Source organism: Polyodon spathula, chromosome 39 (genome assembly GCF_017654505.1).
Source record: "Polyodon spathula isolate WHYD16114869_AA chromosome 39, ASM1765450v1, whole genome shotgun sequence".
Taxonomy (NCBI): Eukaryota; Metazoa; Chordata; class Actinopteri; order Acipenseriformes; family Polyodontidae; genus Polyodon; species Polyodon spathula.
In genome coordinates, this window is record NC_054572.1 from 2,308,203 (window position 1) to 2,326,658 (window position 18,456).

The following is an 18,456-nucleotide window of genomic DNA, read 5'->3' on the forward strand; positions in this document are numbered from 1 at the left end:
TGTATGATAACCGATTTTGCCAAATAATAGCAAAACCCCAAACACACACACACACACTAAACATATAATAATCGATATATAATCCTGTAGATGGCGGTGCGCACAGAAGCCCAGCTCAAGCACGACCTGTCTTTAAATGCCACGGGGTCGTTGGCGTGGAGCAACGCGTCAGATCAGCATCATCTTTACAAGACTAGCAGGAAGTAATTAGACAGCAGTCGGGTTTCAGAAGCAGTTGAGGTGCGCGGTGAAAACCCGCAGAGGAAACGGGAAGAGCGAAACCGCGGACTGTGAGAACAGCTGACTGCAATCCTTCGGGTCTGGGAAGGGTTGCAAAGAAAATAGCGAGGTTGACGAACCTTTTTGCGGGACTCTGTCTAAGGTGGGCTCGGTTTGGGACGAGCGGGGGGTGATCGGAGAGCGATCTCGGTTTGGGACGAGCGGGGGGTGATCTGAGAGCGATCTCGGTTTGGGACGAGCGGGGGGTGATCTCGATCTCGGTTTGGGACGAGCGGGGGGTGATCTGAGAGCGATCTCGGTTTGGGACGAGCGGGGGGTGATCTGAGAGCGATCTCGGTTTGGGACGAGCGGGGGGTGATCTGAGAGCGATCTCGAGAGCGATCTCGGTTTGGGACGAGCGGGGGGTGATCTGAGAGCGATCTCGGTTTGGGACGAGCGGGGGGTGATCTGAGAGCGATCTCGGTTTGGGACGAGCGGGGGGTGATCTGAGAGCGATCTCGGTTTGGGACGAGCGGGGGGTGATCTGAGAGCGATCTCGGTTTGGGACGAGCGGGGGGTGATCGGAGAGCGATCTCGGTTTGGGACGAGCGGGGGGTGATCGGAGAGCGATCTCGGTTTGGGACGCTTCTTCTTGCCCAGCGGAGCACAGTTAGTTATTTTGGTGCGATTCTGGAACACGCTGATGAGTGCACAGCAGCAGTAACACTTACCGATAGCAATGCTTCAAGCATGCTGTGTTTTATGTGACAACATGTATTTCTCTGTTAATTTATACACGCTGACATTTTTAATAACTTGTGGAAAAGTGCGGACTGATTTAGCGAGTTCCGGTTCATTCAGTTGAAATGGTTTGTCTGGTGTTTTGTTGCTGACAGCTCTGTGAATTCAAGCCGGTGATTCAGGGATCCGATTATAAAATCTAAGCTAGCTGTTTTTGTGTTTTGATGCTCTCCAGCTTTGATAACACTGTACATGTCAGCCTAATCGGGGTCGAGGTTTGATATCTTGGTACTGACCCTGCCTTGCCTGGCCTGGCCTGGGCTCCGACTCCAATACCGTTCATCAGCGCATTGTTTCATTTATAGGCTATTCAGTTAACTCAGCGTTAGACGAGTGATATTTTACCTACCTTATGAAGAGGTTGACTATTTATTTATTTATTTATTTATTTGTCTTTTATTGGCGCTTTATATTTTTGTGATCATGGACACATCCGTACGGCGGAAATAGTTCCAGTTTAAACGTCTCTTAAATGACTTGCACTGAACACGCGTTATATATATATATATATATATATCTCATATGTGACAGGCTTAGGTATAAACACCCTTCTGGTCAGATATCAGCTCGCTTTAGTGGTAAGTGTTTTAAAATATATAAAAATTTTCCCCGATTGACTAGAATTTAGTTATCAAATTCACGTGCTTATGTTGACAAACATTTTGAGAGCAAAATAATCCATTGCTAACTCCCCACCAGATTACGTTGCCTTTCAGTTTCACACGGGTACAAGCAGGACACACGCTGTTTTTGTTCACTGTAACAGTGGTTCTAAACTTCCTCTCCCTCTCCCTCCCTCTCCCTCTCCCTTTCCCTCCTGCAGGAGAGTTATTTTGTTTCTGATTGGTAGAGCCATGGCTACAGGGGGTGGTGAGGACCCCTTCAAGCCCAGCCCGAACAAGGACAGTAAACCACCGCACCCCCCGGTGACAGGTAAGCCTGCCTCTGTTTATAAACTTTAGGAAATGATTGAGTGTAGTGACATGTGTTCTTACTCGCTGTTCAGCCACTAGCAGGGCTTTCATTTGCAGTAGAACGGGGATAAGAATCCTATTGCAGAGCAGATTACCCACTCCAGGTTTTTATTACCAGCTTGATTAGCTGCAGCGTGTAGGTAAAAACCAGGAATGGATCATACTGCTGTGCAATGCAAGTCTTATTTCCATCCCTGTAGAGTAAGGCTGTTCTGAACCCCATAACCCGATTCCCAGCCATGGGGAGCTGGAGAAAGGCTGGCTACCTCAAGCAGCCCCGCAGCATCTGGGTAACGCTGCACAGTATATGATAGCTTCTTGAGTAGTTGTACTGCGTGTGTCACTTTTCCGTTGAGCGTTACTGGATGTGTGTTTTTCAGTCCAGTTTTGTATCAGACAGCTACACTCTGAACTTGTTTTATTGAGGATATCTTCAGTGCTGTCATTGGTGCTGTGTGTGCCTCTGAATATACCGCATGTCTTGCTGAGGCAAAGCTGCGAGGTTAGATTCCAGCCCCATCAGATCTAAAGGATTCACAAGGTTAGCTCACAGTGAATCATTCCTCGCAGCACTGAGCTTGTTGTGGTCTGTAAAGCCTGCTCTGTACTGTGCGGTCTTTGTTTTTCTTGCTTATGTTGTTGACAGAGTATAATTACTGTGCGTGACACACATGAGCCTTTGAGGGCAAAATAACACAAACTACAAATCCTCGCCCCAACCTGTCTTTATCCCCTGTGCTGTGCTCGTCACTCTGGGGATCAGCAAGGTTACGCAACAGACCTGGGCTCTATTAGAATTGCAACAGTTTCAGTGCTGCTTGGTTCAATTACAGTTCTGATCAGGCTGCAGTAACTTCTTTTTATCAAATAAACGGGGGTCTGCAAAAGAGGTTTAAAATACAAGAATGATCGAATGACAAATGAGTGCGTAACTGGACAGCAGTCGATCAGTGATGTGGTGTAATTACAAACAGTCTCATTGGAGTTATGCGGTTCGTAATGAATTGAAATAGTTGCAGTTGATCCCAGCATCATGTTAGCTCAATGTAGATGGCCAGTGATTGTGACTGGTTTCGTTAGCCTCGCTGATCCCGGCAGTGATCTCCTGTAGCTGCTTTGTGAAACACTGAAGTGTGGGGGTGTGTCTAACGCCCACGTGGGAGGAGTGCCCTCTCTGGCCTTCGCATGCACCCCGCCTGCATTGCCCACATAACCACAACAAGCCAGTGTTTTCATACATTTTGTATGATTTTACCACGAAAAGTACATAACAGTAACTGCTGTATATACAGGAAAATGAAAGGTTTACACACAGGATATGGAACATTGACAATCTGGAGAACAAAAACTAAACCTGCAGCATTATGTGTGTTAGTACGTTGGGTGTAGGGTGTCTCATATCACCTGTCTGAAAATAAATTGCCAAATAGACACAAGTCTATGTGTTTAACAAGTAATCTATCACGCAAAGAGACTATTATATAGCATGTCGTCTCACAGTTTGCGCTCTGTGACGTTACTCCTTTTAATAAACAACCCCACTTGTGACCTATTTAGCCTTCCATTGCATAGCAGTTTGATCCATTCCTGGTTTCACTATGAGTTTAATAATACACACTTTGCCTAATCAGGCTCAGAGTGAAACCTGGAATGGATCAAACTGCTGTGCAATTGGTATCCCATTATTTGGCATTGTTTGTTGTTCCAGTCTGTCTCTCGCGTGACTTTTTAAGAGACTGGAAGTGAGTCCCACAGTAGAGGTGGGGTTATTGCTGTTCAATGTCTTTGTATGAGTCATTATCGTGGTTTCGATGAGTGTTTACTGAGTCGCTTTGTTTAACAAAGCTGTATGGAAGTCTGCCACTTGTTTACTGTGCACGGTATCATGACCCCATTAGTCTGATTCACCATCTGAGGGCTCTTCAGGTTCCAGGTTCAGTGAATCTGTTGAATGTTGACAAGCTGGCTGCTGATTTCAGCCACGCGAGGACAGCCTGGCTGCTGATTTCAGCCACGCGAGGACAGCCTGGCTGCTGATTTCAGCCACGCGAGGACAGCCTGGCTGCTGATTTCAGCCACGCGAGGACAGCCTCTTATTTAGCTCTTTTTACTGTGGAGTTCACTGGATCGTATGTTTTTCATCTTATCTCACACTGACTCCCTTTTAAAAACCAAGGTATTTAACAAACAGCAAAGCCATTAGTTTTTATTTAACTCATTAACTGCCATTGTTCTCTTCTGAGGACCGGCTGCTAATTTTTGGAGCATTTTTAACCGGCATCTATCTACCTGTTTATTTTCTCTTTAAATATATTGTTATGGTGACTTACGTTAAGTTTGTGAACCTCAAGGGTTAATTCTGAACGTAACTGTTAGTTCTACAATTACAGCCCTTCAGGTGTTTTTATGAAACTGAAGCCTGACTGATCCATTTCTTGGTGTTTTCCACCCCACAGTGATGATAAATCTGCATTAATTATGTGTTGATCTTCATGGCCGGGGAGGAATTTCACAGCGCTGATTAGGATCCAGCAGTTTGTAGCCAAAAAGCAAAGGATTAAAAAAATATATTGATTTAGAATGTATCAAATTACATAAATACAGCTTGTGTTTGTATTTTTTCAAAGAAAGTTCATTTGGTACTTTGTAGGTTAAGACAGTAGTGTTGTTTATTTGTTGTGTGGTGCTGGGCATGCGACAGACAGAACTGGTTGCAGTTTGTGTGTGTGTGTGTGTGTGGGGTTCCTGTATTCGCATTTCTGTTTTTAACAGTGCAGTTTCTGTTTACAATAACTGAGGGATCTCCTGTAGGGTATGGAGCCTGACATCGCTGTCTCCTGGCTGCTGCTTCTGTCCAGTCATATCACTTTAAGGGAGTGGCTGTTAATGTTGCTATGTGGTAACCAGGGGGATGGAATGAATGTCTCCTGACAACAGTGGAACCCCCTTCACAGCTTCCTGCTGTAGAACCCCCTAGTCTAATGATGTCATTCCATGGTTTTCACGGGGATTTCACTTCGAGTCTTCCTTGGAGACAGATTCAAGGCTTGTTATTTTTTTTATTTTATTTTTTTCAAGCTTGCTTGCTCACCTTGAAAGATTTTGAAGGCATTTCAGTGAACGTGTTGTTTGATTGTGTGCTTATTCACAGTTGACATTTGAATTGCACAGCGATGACGATTGTAAAAGGGCTGCTATTGACTTTGAATGATTTGAGAAGGGCTACTTCTATACCATTCCTTGTGTTATAGGGACCTCCAGTGGTGGTTCTTGGCATATCACTTGATTTATATATATATATAAAAAAAAAAAAAAGATGCAATACTGTATTTGCTTGGTCTGATTTACCATTCAAACTGAGACCGCTAAAGAAACAGCTGCTTCTCCAGTAAGAAAAGCAGCACTCATCACAACCCTAAGCAGCAGCTTCTTCAAGTATGTGTGATATTGTGGCCCCAGTTAAAACTCGAATGGTCTCTTCCATGCAAACTGCATCCAGTGGCCTGTTGGCTGCTGAATTCACATTCCCTGTGAGATTTAGAAACAGTATCTATTGAAGTACAATGAAGCTCTGAGGACAGCCAGGGGTTTTTATTTCTAGAATCTTAATTGATAATAAAAATAACTCAGTGGGGTTTTACAGCTTTTGATAGATTAGCAAACCCGTCATCGGCTGCACTTCCTTATAAAACCTCTCCCAGTAAGTGTATTTTCAAAACAGAGTTTTCAAAACAAAGTTTATTAATAGTAGGGATCAAATTGCTGGGGGTGGTTTTTATTTGAAGATTGATTTGGCTCCGGTATGGAATTGTTTTCTTTTGATTAAGGATTTGAATGGTTGGTGATGCAGATGAAGTGCCTCTTGTTTCTTAGATCAAATTCCAACTCGATTCCTTTAAGATTCCTTTAGTTATCTGTGTAACAATGCTCTTACTTTAATAAAGAGACCTCTGTCAACTGAAATACTTCCAGCTGCCTTCCAAACTGCTTTGTTTAGCCTCAAAATCTACTTGGATCGCACTGTTTTGAGTTGTGTTAGACCCATTGAACTTGCCATTCTTAGCTAAGGCTCTTGAAGTAGCAGTCAAACAACTCGAAAGATTTCTGGATAGTGGCAATCGTTTTGAAAAGTTTCAGTTGTCGTTTGATCTGCTCACAGTGCAGAGACTGTCCTGCTCGTTTTAATTGATCTTAAAAGCTGGGCTGGCCAGACCGGAGCTGTGCTAAACTGGGCTAGGTTGTATGTAATTAAAAGACAGTGCTTTGTTTCTTTAGAGGAGTTTGTGTCAGGGTTATTTGTTGTTATTGTGGTGTCTCCCAGGGCTGATGAGAAGTGAATTCATGCTTTCGTTTCATCTAGACTTGACTACTGCAATGCTTCATTTGCTGGGCTTCCCCGTCATGCCGTATCCTGTTTGCAGCTTGTTCAGAACGAACAGGTTCATTTAACTCCTGTGCTGGCCTCACTGCACTGGCTTCCACTGCACTTTAGAATTGCCATGTGCAGCACTGAATGGCTTGGTGCTGTCCACTATAAACCTGCTTGCATTTTAAGGTCAGATAATGCCGGCCTTTTGTGCCTCCCAAAGGTAAAATTGAAAAAGAGAGTAGAAAATTATACTGCTCCCAGACTGTGGCTCTCATTGACCTTTCTATTAGAGATGCAGCTTCAGGCACTATATAAATATACATTGAAATTGTGTGTATTTTTCTTTATGGTATTTGTTTCTGTAACGGATTTCAATCCTGACGCAGTACAGTGTGTCATTTTAACCCCCTACAGTAATGTGGACCCTCTGTGTCTGAATGCATGTGGTTTTCTTGAGATATTGGGACTCGTGAGCCCCCCGGGTACTCCACCCATTCCTGATTTGATTGCTTGTGTTCCCTGCAGAGGAGCACGTGGTGGAGGAGACAGAGGGGGTTTTCAACAGCTACGTCTTCTACCGATACCACCAGGAGAGAGAGCAGGAGGGCAATGACCTGCCCAGGGACCCCGAGATCATGGCTCTGCGCCCCAACGGTGCCAGGTACTGCGCCAGGCCTTTCTCGATGTCGCAGTGAGTTGTGATTCACATACCCATGTCGCTGGATGACGAGCGGGCATAGTGGAGGAGACTGTACGCTTCAGAGTTGCTCGTCCGATTGGGAACAAGCTTGCTGTTTTTGAGGGTGTGTTCAGAACCACTGCTGGTTTGCAATTTGTTGCATGAAGTTATTTAACAGGTTGGGGTGATCTTTCTCAATAGACCTCCGATCCTATCAGTGGAGTCCTTCACTAGATTCCCTGTGAGCAAACCAGACGATGAATGTTCCGGTTCTAATGGCATCTCCCTCTCTCCTCCTCCTCCCCATCTCTCTGCAGCACCACGGCCCGGGTTGGGCAGCAGCTGGCTCTTATTGGCGACGACATCAACAGCCGCTACGACCTGAACTTTACCAACATGCTTTCTCAGCTGGCGCTCACCCCAGAGAACGCCTACGACTACTTCTGCAAAATAGCCAACAGGTAAAGCAAACCAGGAGCAGGTTCACCTAGAGCACTGCTCCCTGTGGAAACCCAGCGTGCCAAAGCACACAGACCCTCCCGCTGACTAACTGACGCCTGTCAGACAGCACTAACCTCTCCGAACGTTTCTCCAGGTCTGTGTGGTTCAGGTCCCTCAGATAAAAAACCTGGAAGTGGTAACGCTTTAAGAGTAAGCCTTGTTGAAATGTATGTGAATAACGAGTGAAGCTGCTCTGTCCCTGAGAATGTGTAAACAAATCACTTGGTCGGGTGTGTGTATCTAATGTTTGCCTCTGTTCTCTCCCTCTGCCTGCCTGGTTTGTCTCTCTTGTCTGTGCTAACACTTCACTGCTCTAGCAGGGATACTCTTGCAGGTAAATAATTGCTGCAAGTTTAGTAGACTTTCTTTTAACTTGAAAAGGATGGAGGTGAGGGTGCTGGGGGGGAGGGGGTGACCCAATGGATTTCTCTTGTTTTTTCTGACTTCAATCTCTGTGCTAAATTCCACATGCATGTCAGCTTAAGTCTCTTTAAACCCTATCTTGGTGTTGTGCATTGTTACATGGATGGAAATAAGACTCCTATTGCATAGCAGTTTCACCCACTCCAGGTTTTACTAAGAGCTTGATTAGCCCCAGTGTATAGATAACAAGCTCAGGTGTGTCTTATTGTTAAGCTCCTAGCGAAACCATTGATGCATCAAACTGCTATGCAATGGGAGGTCTGTACTGTCCTGTTTGTTTTCCCTCAAGCCATACCCGCTCTCACTATGTGTGTGCGTATGCTCTTTCCCCAGCCTGTTCGACTCTGGGATTAACTGGGGCCGGGTGATCGCTCTCCTCGGCTTCGGCTACAGGATGGCACTGCATGTCTTCCAGCAGGGCATGCGAGGGTTCCTGAGCCGCATCGCCCGCTTCATCGCCGACTTCGTCTTGCGCAACCGCATCGCGCAGTGGATCGCGCAGCAGGGCGGCTGGGTGAGTGAGCGGGGCAGGGGAGGACTCCAGCACGAGCACACTCGCTGTACCTCTAGGATACAGCGCGTCCCAGCTGGGCTTCTGTGCAGTGTAACCACTGCACTTGGAAACTCAGATAAAGAGTGCCACATGTCTTTTCAAGCTCATCTTGTTGCCTTTTCTCTGTTGTACACCTGTATTGGTGGTTTTTAGTTTTACATTTCAGTTACCGTGAACGTGATTTGTATTTTCAGTCAGCAATACCGCCATCAAACCAAAAACAACGGCTTAGGGCAGGCTTTAAAGACATAACTGCTAGTGTCCTTGAAGACATGGAAGCCCTGGACACAGCTCTCATTGCGTGCGTGTGCACAATCAGAAAGAACTGGCTTGAGTACAGAGCTTAATAAAGTCATACCAGAGATCCCAACAGGTACATAAACAGCTGCTTCTTCAGTAACCTGCTTCTGATGCACTTCAACAAGGACTGTTTACAAACAAAAGGTTTGAAATAGTTTGAACTCAGATCGCCTGCAGACGATAACTACTGCAGTGTAATTGATGCATGTGTATCTACAGAATACCTGTGTATATTACAGCATGTGAAATCATTTCTCTAACAGTGTTTTGTATGCATTATCATTTTTTTCCATCTAAAGCTTGCTATTCTCATTTTTAAAGACTTTCTTTAAAATTAAGTAATAAGGACGTTCGATTGGTTTTCTGAAGAAACGAGTAACACGTCACTGGAAAAAAAGTTACGTACCCAACACTGGACATGTGAATATACAGTAAGATTCTCTCGTTCTTCCTCTGCCGCAGGTGGCTGCTCTGGACCTGGACAACGTCTATCTGAACTACATGCTAGTGTTGGTGGCCGTGGGGCTGGCGAGCCTGTTCATAGTGAGACGCTTCTTCAGCTCGTGATGGGACTCCAGCCACATGCTGGCCACCACGAGCCAGAGAGCCAGCACCTCCACCAGGGGCAGTACCACCGTGGGGGGTAGAGAGAGCGAGAACATTTTCAGGGACTGTACCACTGGGGTGGGAGGAGATGATAGACAAAACACTACCTGGAGGATATTGTAAAAATATATAAATATTTAAATGAACTGAAAAATCATGTTCAGGGAAAAAAAAAAAAGTCACAGTTTTGTGCACAGCTTTTAAATAAAAAGATTTTAGACACCCCCCCCCCCCCCCCCCCCCGAGACGATCGAGTGCTCAGGATTCCTCAGGAACGTCACAGCAGTCTTCTGACCATCCAGCTGACAAACGTTTAGGTGAATGGCAGGACTCTCCAGAAACGCCCTTGTTGATGTCATTAATGCTGCTAGGGCTGTCCGTTTACGTTGTCTTGGACTAGTTTTTGAATTTCATGTCCGTTTCTTTCTTGCACAATAACAACATAGTGAATCATCAGTTCTCTTGATAGTCTGTCGGTTTTACCGGTTCAACGTACTTACCTCACACCCCTGCAGCCTGCACGGCAGTAATGGGAATGGTGCTTGTTGCAAACTAACATGTACTACCTGACTTCAGTGCTGTATTCGAATGGCTATTCAAAAGTACAGGTTCTTCTTTCATTCTGCCAGATACCTCATTGTTGGAAGCTAACAGTACCCAGCCTCCCGCTCCCCAGTAAACCTCCTATGCGGTGTGATTAACATCAATGGCATTGACTTGCAGTGCCCCATTCCGTTTCTGCTGTTCTACTTTCACTGTTGAGATTAATGGGTGCAGAAGAGAACAGTGCTTTATAACTCGGGGGACCTAAAACAGCGTCAAGTCATTTTAAAACAGGCAGGCTGCTTGCTTCCAACCACATTATTGGAGAACCTCAAACCTGTTTGAATATTGATCTTCAGACCTACTACACTATGCACCCAGAAACTTTGTACTGTATGTAAAAATTATCTGTAAAAAAAGACTTGCACTCAATGTGCAAGAATGTTAGAATCAGTACTTTAGAAGTGCCTTTACAGGTGTATTGCTGTTGGTACTTCCCTTAACAGAAACCGTTGGGTAACCCTATGTATCACTATATTGGACCAGGCGATATCGAAATTGGACCAGGCGCGTTCCCAGAGAAATAGTTCTGCACTCAGACGTGGCACAGCTTTATGTCTTCATGCAGATGCAGCACGGCCAATCATTTGCATAAGTCCTATTTACCTGTTCCTGAACTCAAAATCCAAATACCCAGGAAAAGACACAGTTGGAGCGATGGATAGATAGAGGGTGGGATTGGCTTCGACTGGGCTGACGCAAGTGTCGTTAGTACTTGGCTTTGTATTGGAACAAGGTGATGGCTACTCTGTGGTTTAGTGATGCAGGAGGAAATAATGCGTGTGTGCGTCTTAATAAAGGGATCGTTGTCAGATATTTTAAAATGTACACTTTTTTGGAAAGTGAGTGTTTTCAGATCAGCCAAGTGCCTACATGTGGACACAGTCACGGGTAGTTTTGAGTCTGTAAGCGCTGTCTCTAAAGCCATGGCTACACCAAGAGGTCACCGGTGGAGCATGTGGGGTGGGGGGGGTGGGGGGGGGGGGGTGGCCAGAGCTGACGTCACTTTTATCAAAGCTCCTAGTGAACAGAGTAGCTGTGCCTCCAGCTCCAGTATTAACCTAATGCTGCTAACAGTCCAGATTGAACCCATGCGCTGTTAGGAGTTCTCCAGAGGGCAGGAGCCTGGGGCTTTGTGTTAAAGGGACTCTGAAGACACTCTGACACATGCATTAACTTTAGGAGGAGTGTATGGTTTTAATAATGTGAAGTGGAAAGCATGCCTGCAATCGAGGGGGGCTTCACTCTCTAGGGATGGGGCTACAGATACTGCACTTTCCTTTTAAGATCCTGTGAAAAACTGTATGGTTGCTGTCCTAGCTCTGTTTAGGGTGGTATGAATTCTGTGGTATTTCTATGAAATATGTATCGATATTCTTAATGCCTTCTCCCTAATGGAGTCAATCAAGTGAAACTAAAGAATTGTACTGGAATCTTTTTCAATGTCTCAGAACCAGAAGTGTGCTTACCAGCTGTGCAGTATATCTAGATTTTGTTTTCTGGTATTGGAAATACAATCTGTCCTGTTGACCTGGGATTGGAAATATACCATCTCTTAGATCGAATGTTTTTTTATTTTTTATTATTGCTTTTTAAACATTATTAGGCTGAGAGAAATTGCTAATCGGATGAAAACATACTTGACTGTTAACTATATATGTGCAAAACAAAAAAGAAATTACCGTTCTCGTTCAACTTGTGTTTTTAACCCCCCCCCCACACACACATCCATACATCCATTTCCTGAAAGCCGACATTTTAATGTCATTAATTTTGTAACTTCATTCTGCATTCAGATACTTGACAAGCATGCTTAGTTTTTACATTTTCAAATGCAAGAATTGAACAGTCTCACGCTCCAGTTCATTCCTATACACCCTGAAAGGGCTTGAAATGAAATTAGACTGTGTGTGCTACTCCCTGCAAAGTGAGGGAATGCATTAGAGCCTGCGTGGAGCCCCCACACCTTTAGGAAGAGGACTCCCAAAGAGCTGAAACTGTCTCTAGGTCACAGCTTTACGATGTCCCAGTCCTTGGCTCTAACAAGGTATTTCCTTTTCCCCCCGGCACGGTGCATGCCGATTCCCATGCTGAAATGCTGCAGTGCCTTGCCATCTGAGTTCTTTTTGGGTACGCCCCCCCCCAGGCTCACGTTCACCTAGGCAGCCTCCTCCTCCCACTCCATGGCTTCGTTGTCGTAGATGTGCAGAGTGAGCTTCCCGTCTTTGCTGGGGAGGGCCCGGACCCCCTGCCTCTCCTCCAGAGAGCCGCAGTCAATCAGCCCGCTGTCGCTCTCCGACTACACGCTGGCTTTCTTCCCCGCGAGGCTGGGGCTGGGTGGCTGCCCCAGGTAGCCCTTGATGCAGGCCGCGCAGTCCAGTCACTCCATAGCCACCATGATGTCGTGGAGCCCCTGCAGGCTGCCGTTCTGTTCCTCGTAGATCTCCAGAGCTGCAGCCGCTGGGCTCTGCTGGCACGACATGAACCTGCCCACGAGGGTTAGCAGCGCACACGTGCTATAAACTGCATAGAGTGCGTTCGGAGTTAATACTGCAGATCTGTACAGAAACATACACTACTTAACACAGTGATTAGTTAACTAGTCACAGCCCTGGAAATGCAGCCTCTTTGTAATGTGACATATTCCCATATAAGACACAGAAACTACCCATATAATATTACTGAATATTATATGCTGAAGTCGGCACGCAATATAATCAGAAGTAGTAACCCATTGACTTGCCAACCACTCTGTTTATTTCAAAGCAGAAGAGGTTCTACTGTACAAGGTGTTATAAAGTCAGTACCTGTGTGTTTTATGACTGAAGGTATGCATTGTTGCACACACAGCCTGGGATTACTGCCTTTTTTTATTACACTGACTGTTTAACCTTTGTCCGTCTCCTTGTAATGATTTGTGTCTGGGTTTGGAGAATCTGATATGTTAATAAAAAATATTAGGGACTCAAAGAGTACCTGTCAAAAAGTTTAAAAATGTATCATACAAAAATGATTAAAACATTTCATTAACTGGAGGGCCCTGACTAAGGTAGATGTGTCACGGTCTAACAGTGAAAACAGAAATGCTCTGTCCTTGAGGGTTAAAGGGTGAAATGAGTGGAGAGAGCTGCAGTATTCCCGCTGCCCCACCCCTGGAGCTGCAGTGAAGGACTCCCTCCTACTTGATCGTCGTCCCGCAGAGCCCCAGACGGGAAGCCAGTTTCGTCCAGTCGTTCCCGCTCACCGTGCTTGGCTCCAGCAGCATCTGCAGCTGGTCAAAGAGCTCTCGGGGCATCTTGCCAACGAAATGGGGTCCTGTTAACAGAGGAGCAGAGGCGGCCGCACACAGCACTGTGAAGGTGCACCAAACCCCAAGACTCTCGGGGAGAATAATAATTTCACAGAGCAATGTGCTACATATCCAGCAGGGGGTGGCAGTGCACTGCGTTCTTTTTATTCAATGCACAACAGGGTGACTCATGAGTCATACACAATGCATCAGCTGACCAGGCTGTTAAATTGACAGCCACACCTCCTCTGCATGATACAGCAGAATGCACCTGAATTCTGGTAGATGTGGTATCACTGTCAAAAGCCAGCAGGATGGGTTATTTACAAATGCCATGCAGCTTATTGTGGGTATTGTATGTCTAAATCAGCTTTGTCTTTTAAAAATATTTTTGAGACTGTATTTATGTTTCTCTTCCACAAAGGGAATCTGGCCCTTTCATTTGCTGCTCCACAGTTCTGCATGCAAGCATATGTATATATCTGCTCACCAAGAGACACACACATCAGCCTCTTGGTTTGAGTCTGCCCCAGCAGTGGCAGTGAAAGGGAAAGCTCACCTGTTGCGGTATGGCTCTGGTGCAATGCTCTCCACGTGGCAGCCCGTCTTAGACAGGTGGGAACGAAGGATCTCAAAGTATTTTCCCTGCTGACCCTGAGGATTGAGAATGCAGCGTGAGTGACCCGGGCAGACCACAGAGCTCCTTGACTAGGAAATCTAGGTTTCTTGTCATTTTAAATGTTCTGATTTTTAGCTGGTTCTGTTACGAAGGTATCACCAAAAAACCTTATTCACATATCTTACTGAAACCATGCAATCTGAAACAAGGATAGAGGAATAGGATCTTCCTCGTGCTAGCGCTTGCAATGTTAATGCCAGTGCGGATTGTAGAGAATGGTATTCCCCAACATGGGGTCTATTGAGTCCAGACTAACAGCCCTGCCAATGCTGTGTGTAACGGCAGGGTATCTGCTTTATTTGAAGCGATCCTGCTTGCGCTACAGCGAGGTCCCATTGTGAAGAGTGAGCCATTGTGGAAGCAGCTGGAACGTTGCACTCACATGCTGATAGGTGTGCATGGTCACTATAATCTCACTGGAGTCTTGGGTGCAGTCAGCCTGCAGACAAGGAGACCAGACGTCATTTCCATGCCTGGTGGGTTAGTCAGTCACAGGTGAAAAGGAGACAGTGCTGAAGAGTTGCTGGAGAGGGGCAGTACCTGCTTTCTCTTGAAGCAGAAGGAGCGGAAGGGACACCTCCCGTGCCAGATGTGCAGGAAAGGGACAGACTGGCTGACACTCTCGTCCACGTTATCCCAGCCTGCCATGGCAAACAAACAGGGGTTCAAATATTGCTCAAATCTCTCTCTCATAATTATAATATCAATTAACATTTTTTAACAATAAGTTCTTAACTTTTGAGATAATAAATAATAATGTGATCAACTGTGATCAATATTGGGATATTCGGGAAACGGATCCTAGAAGTAGCACACAGTAATGAAAATAATTGCATTACAAAATATCCTGTGTGCAATATTAGCTCAGTGATCCAGACTTTAATATCAATCAATATCTTGCTCACATGCAGCTCACCTTCTGACAGGTACTTGAGGACCAGGAGCATGTCACTGCTGGCGCTGGTAAAGTCGAAGATCTGGACCGGACCACAGAGCCGGCCCAGGAAGGGCTTCTCATTGCAGCTCGCCCACTGCAGAGCACAGGGGGTGTTGTTGAGAAAGTAGACCCAGATCTGCTGGTGAGTCTGCTCGGCGGCCAGCGGAGAGGAGAACACGGCCAGCTGGAGCCACTTGTGAGCCTCGGCACTGTCGCGCACTTCCAGGACAGCGGTGTACAGACTGCAGAGCAGGGAGAAGAACAGAAGGAGGGTGAGAGGACAGTGGTGTACAGACTGTTGGAAAACACTTACAAGTTGAACTCTACTAATATGTCTAATCTCGACACGAGAATTTAATTTTGCCTTACGATAAACAAACTATAATGAATAATGAACCTATAAAGAAAACACATTTTAAACTGAACAAAGACATGAGGCAAGACTGCTCGCTGTCTCTCTAGTAAAAGACATGGGGCTAGATTGCCTGCTATTGTCTCCTATAGTAAGAGGCAGTACAGGGCAGGGGTGCAGGAAGCTGTATCATACCTGAAGTGTGTGAGTGCTACCTGGCACTCATCGCGGGTGATGCAGGTTTTGGTCTGGGCTCCCACCTCGCCCAACCTCTTGGATGGGAGCAGGGCGGTGTCGCTGGCGTAGACGTGCACCTGGGAGGCATTGCCACCGCAGTGCTTGAAGGACAGGAGGCAGGGCCGCAGGAATGAGGTTCCATGGGGTCCGCAGTACACCACTGGGCTGAGCAGGGCCTGGGAGCGCTGCAGAGAGGGGGAGTCAGACAGGTCCCACACCAGAACCAGGGAAACCCACTCGGTCCGGCCCAGACTCACAGCACCTAGGGGGCCAAGGCAGGACCATCACTGCCCGGGCTAGCAATTCACAGGGAAGCACAGGGGCTGCTGGAGTGGAGTGCAGTGGGAACAATATGAGCTGTACAGTAAACCAATGCACACTGTAACCCCTTGCAGTATCATGTGAGAACCAGTGGGTCGCTGCATCAGGAGCACTGTGAACAAATAGGCGCGTCAGTTCATAAATCAGATAGTTTCCTTACATCAGGATACATTAAGACATGCTTCAAAACTGCATTAATTACACCCCCACCCCTTCTTCCTGGTTCAAATCCCAGACAAGCAACTTAACCTGTTTAATGTGTTTCCTGGCACGAAGTGTTTCCCTAATTTTTCTCCATGTGGGAGAGGTTGTTTCAAGGGCCTTTTACCCAACAACTTTTAATTGACGAATCGTACAGCAAGGTATTGATGCAAACACTTTGAAAAGAGCTTCAACCCCCCCCCCCCCCCCTCTCTTTATTTAATGGTTGAAGGGTATGTATAATACAGACTATGCATGCTGTAATGGGTGCGGACCTTTATGTTCAATGAATTGTACCTGCTGCCACCCACCCCCAAGCCAAACCAACATTGTTTGCAGGACTAAGCACAGGCTGCCTTATTAAATACTGTGCAGAAAAGCTACTGATTAACATTATTACTTAATGAGATAAGGCAGACTTTGAATGCATACTGTATGGTGCGAGATAAAGGAATATATTGCACATCTGTGTTTTGTTTGGAATGATATCAGGAGGAAAGGTAAACTGCAACAGAAACCAACTTACTTACTCCTCTCTGCTTCCAGTGGGGTGCAGATTTTATGTTCCACTTTTTTTTAAAGCAATTCCAGTTCATGTTTTAAGCCCTTCTGCTTATTCTCTGTGTTTTGCTACAACTTTCAACCTTCTGTCAAATCAAAACATGCAGGAGTAATTACCTGGATCTCCAGAGAGATGCCCATGTCGGAGAGCATCAGTTTAACCCTGTCCTACCTGCTGGGATCTCCAGAGAGATGCCCATGTCAGAGAGCATCAGGCAGCCCCCCCTGTGGTCCACCTCCTTGGTCATGAAGACCAGCAGCTTCTGCAGGAGCGTCTTGACCCCGGTTGGGGTGTGGAGCTCCCTGTAGAACTGCTCTACCTCCTGGCAGGCCGTCTTGGGGCAGGGTTCATGTGAGACCGTGTCCAGAACGAGGGAGCCCGGGTCTGCCTGTCCCTCCTCATCCTCCTCCTGGGTCCCGCGGCAGCCACGGAGCTGGGGGCAACGCGAGTGCAGGCACTTCATCAGGAGGAGGACCAAGGTCAAGGAGAAAGCATGAGCCACGACGGCCACCGCCAGGCCCCCTTCACTCAGCCCTGGTGCTGCTGACACAGTCATCACCAGTCCAGTCCTTTCAGCTTCTCGTGCATGACAGCTGAAAGATTGGTGGTCGTGTGTAACGAGAAGGTTTTTCCAAACGTCAGAAATGAATTCAACGCTCTGAGGGAAAAAAAGAGGCAGGCAGACAAAGGCAAAACAATCATGGTTTATGACTGCTTAGAGAAGACCATGTGCCTAATTGTTCACAGCAAACGCTATGGATGCCCAACCAGTGCAGCGGTCATTAAGGTAAGAGCGGATCATGAAACAAGAAATGTCAGATCAACTGAGCCGCTTGGTGGTCAGTGGAAGTGTAATAAATCCTGGTGTGGGTGCAGATGAAGCAGGGGGTGTTAGGTTTTGCCCAGCAGTCTAGATGTGACCCATGGTCCTGACCCTGAAGAACCCAATCCTCATCCAGGAGATATCTGGGCAGCACGGATCGTCGTTCAGTTTCCTGCCATTTTCACCGAAGCTGTAAGGCACAGTATTCCAAATGGGGCAAAACAAAACCGAAGTTCTTCCAAGGGATCGATTCGTGATGGCTTTTGAAGCAGTGCATAGTGCTTGATGTCACGGCACAATCACACCCCGATTCTGCAGGTGCCTGTGAGTCATTAATAAGTCCTATCTGTTTCCTAATACAAACCTTGATGACAGAAAAATATATTCTACAAAGCGCCTATCTCCAGGGTTCCTTCGACCAACTGAAACACACTGTGTCCTGGCTTATCAAGCAGCGTGAGGTTTCTTGGAAATGCACTGTTCAGGAGCATGGCTTCAAAAAAGCTGGTTTTTGTGTACATTCAACGGCTGTCATCTTGAAAGCGCGCAGTGTAAACACCAGCTCTGTACTGTGTCTGTTATCTATGAAATGGTAGCTCTTGCCAGAACCCCTTTTTGTTCTGCTGCAGTGAAGCTTGAAGGAGTCTTGTGTAACCTCTTACTGCTGAACGTAACAGCAGGGATTAGGTGTCTAAAACTGTTCAATTTCCTCAACTGTTAAACCTTAGGATTAACCATGTTTAAACTTGAACATATTGGGAATTTCTGAAATGAGAAAGACTCTTACATTCGACTGTGGTCCCGTGGTTAAAGTCCAGGGCTTGTAACCAGAAGCTTACAGGTTCAAAACCCACCTCTGCCACTGACTGAGCAAGTCACTTAACCTCCTTGTGCTCCATCCTGTGGACGAGATGTTAAATTAATGTCCTATTGCAAAAGAATCTGCATGTAATGCACAGTTCACAGCCTACCCCTGTAAAGTGGTTTGTGATGGTGGTCCACTATGAAAGGTTCTATCTCTCTCTCT

At 46.2% G+C, this 18,456-nt stretch overlaps 3 protein-coding genes across 3 annotated transcripts; 1 reads left to right on the forward strand and 2 right to left on the reverse strand.

Annotated features, from left to right (window-relative positions):
• The first annotated feature begins 212 nt into the window (after positions 1–212).
• On the forward strand, positions 213–13,014 carry LOC121304731 (bcl-2 homologous antagonist/killer-like). Its single transcript, XM_041236092.1, has 6 exons — positions 213–382; positions 1,844–1,953; positions 6,889–7,024; positions 7,360–7,503; positions 8,300–8,480; positions 9,282–13,014. The coding sequence occupies exons 2-6, from the start codon at positions 1,875–1,877 to the stop codon at positions 9,384–9,386; spliced, it is 645 nt and encodes a 214-aa protein (XP_041092026.1). The 5' UTR covers positions 213–382; positions 1,844–1,874; the 3' UTR covers positions 9,387–13,014.
• Positions 9,462–16,746, reverse strand: LOC121304666 (UNC5C-like protein). Its single transcript, XM_041235932.1, has 7 exons — positions 16,723–16,746; positions 15,481–15,806; positions 14,913–15,175; positions 14,537–14,637; positions 14,379–14,435; positions 13,877–13,971; positions 9,462–13,343 (listed from the first exon to the last, which is right to left on the reverse strand). The coding sequence occupies exons 1-7, from the start codon at positions 16,744–16,746 to the stop codon at positions 13,304–13,306; spliced, it is 906 nt and encodes a 301-aa protein (XP_041091866.1). The 3' UTR covers positions 9,462–13,303.
• On the reverse strand, positions 16,252–18,308 carry LOC121304732 (UNC5C-like protein). Its single transcript, XM_041236093.1, has one exon. The coding sequence runs from the start codon at positions 17,160–17,162 to the stop codon at positions 16,758–16,760; it is 405 nt and encodes a 134-aa protein (XP_041092027.1). The 5' UTR covers positions 17,163–18,308; the 3' UTR covers positions 16,252–16,757.
• Positions 18,309–18,456: the final 148 nt, after the last annotated feature.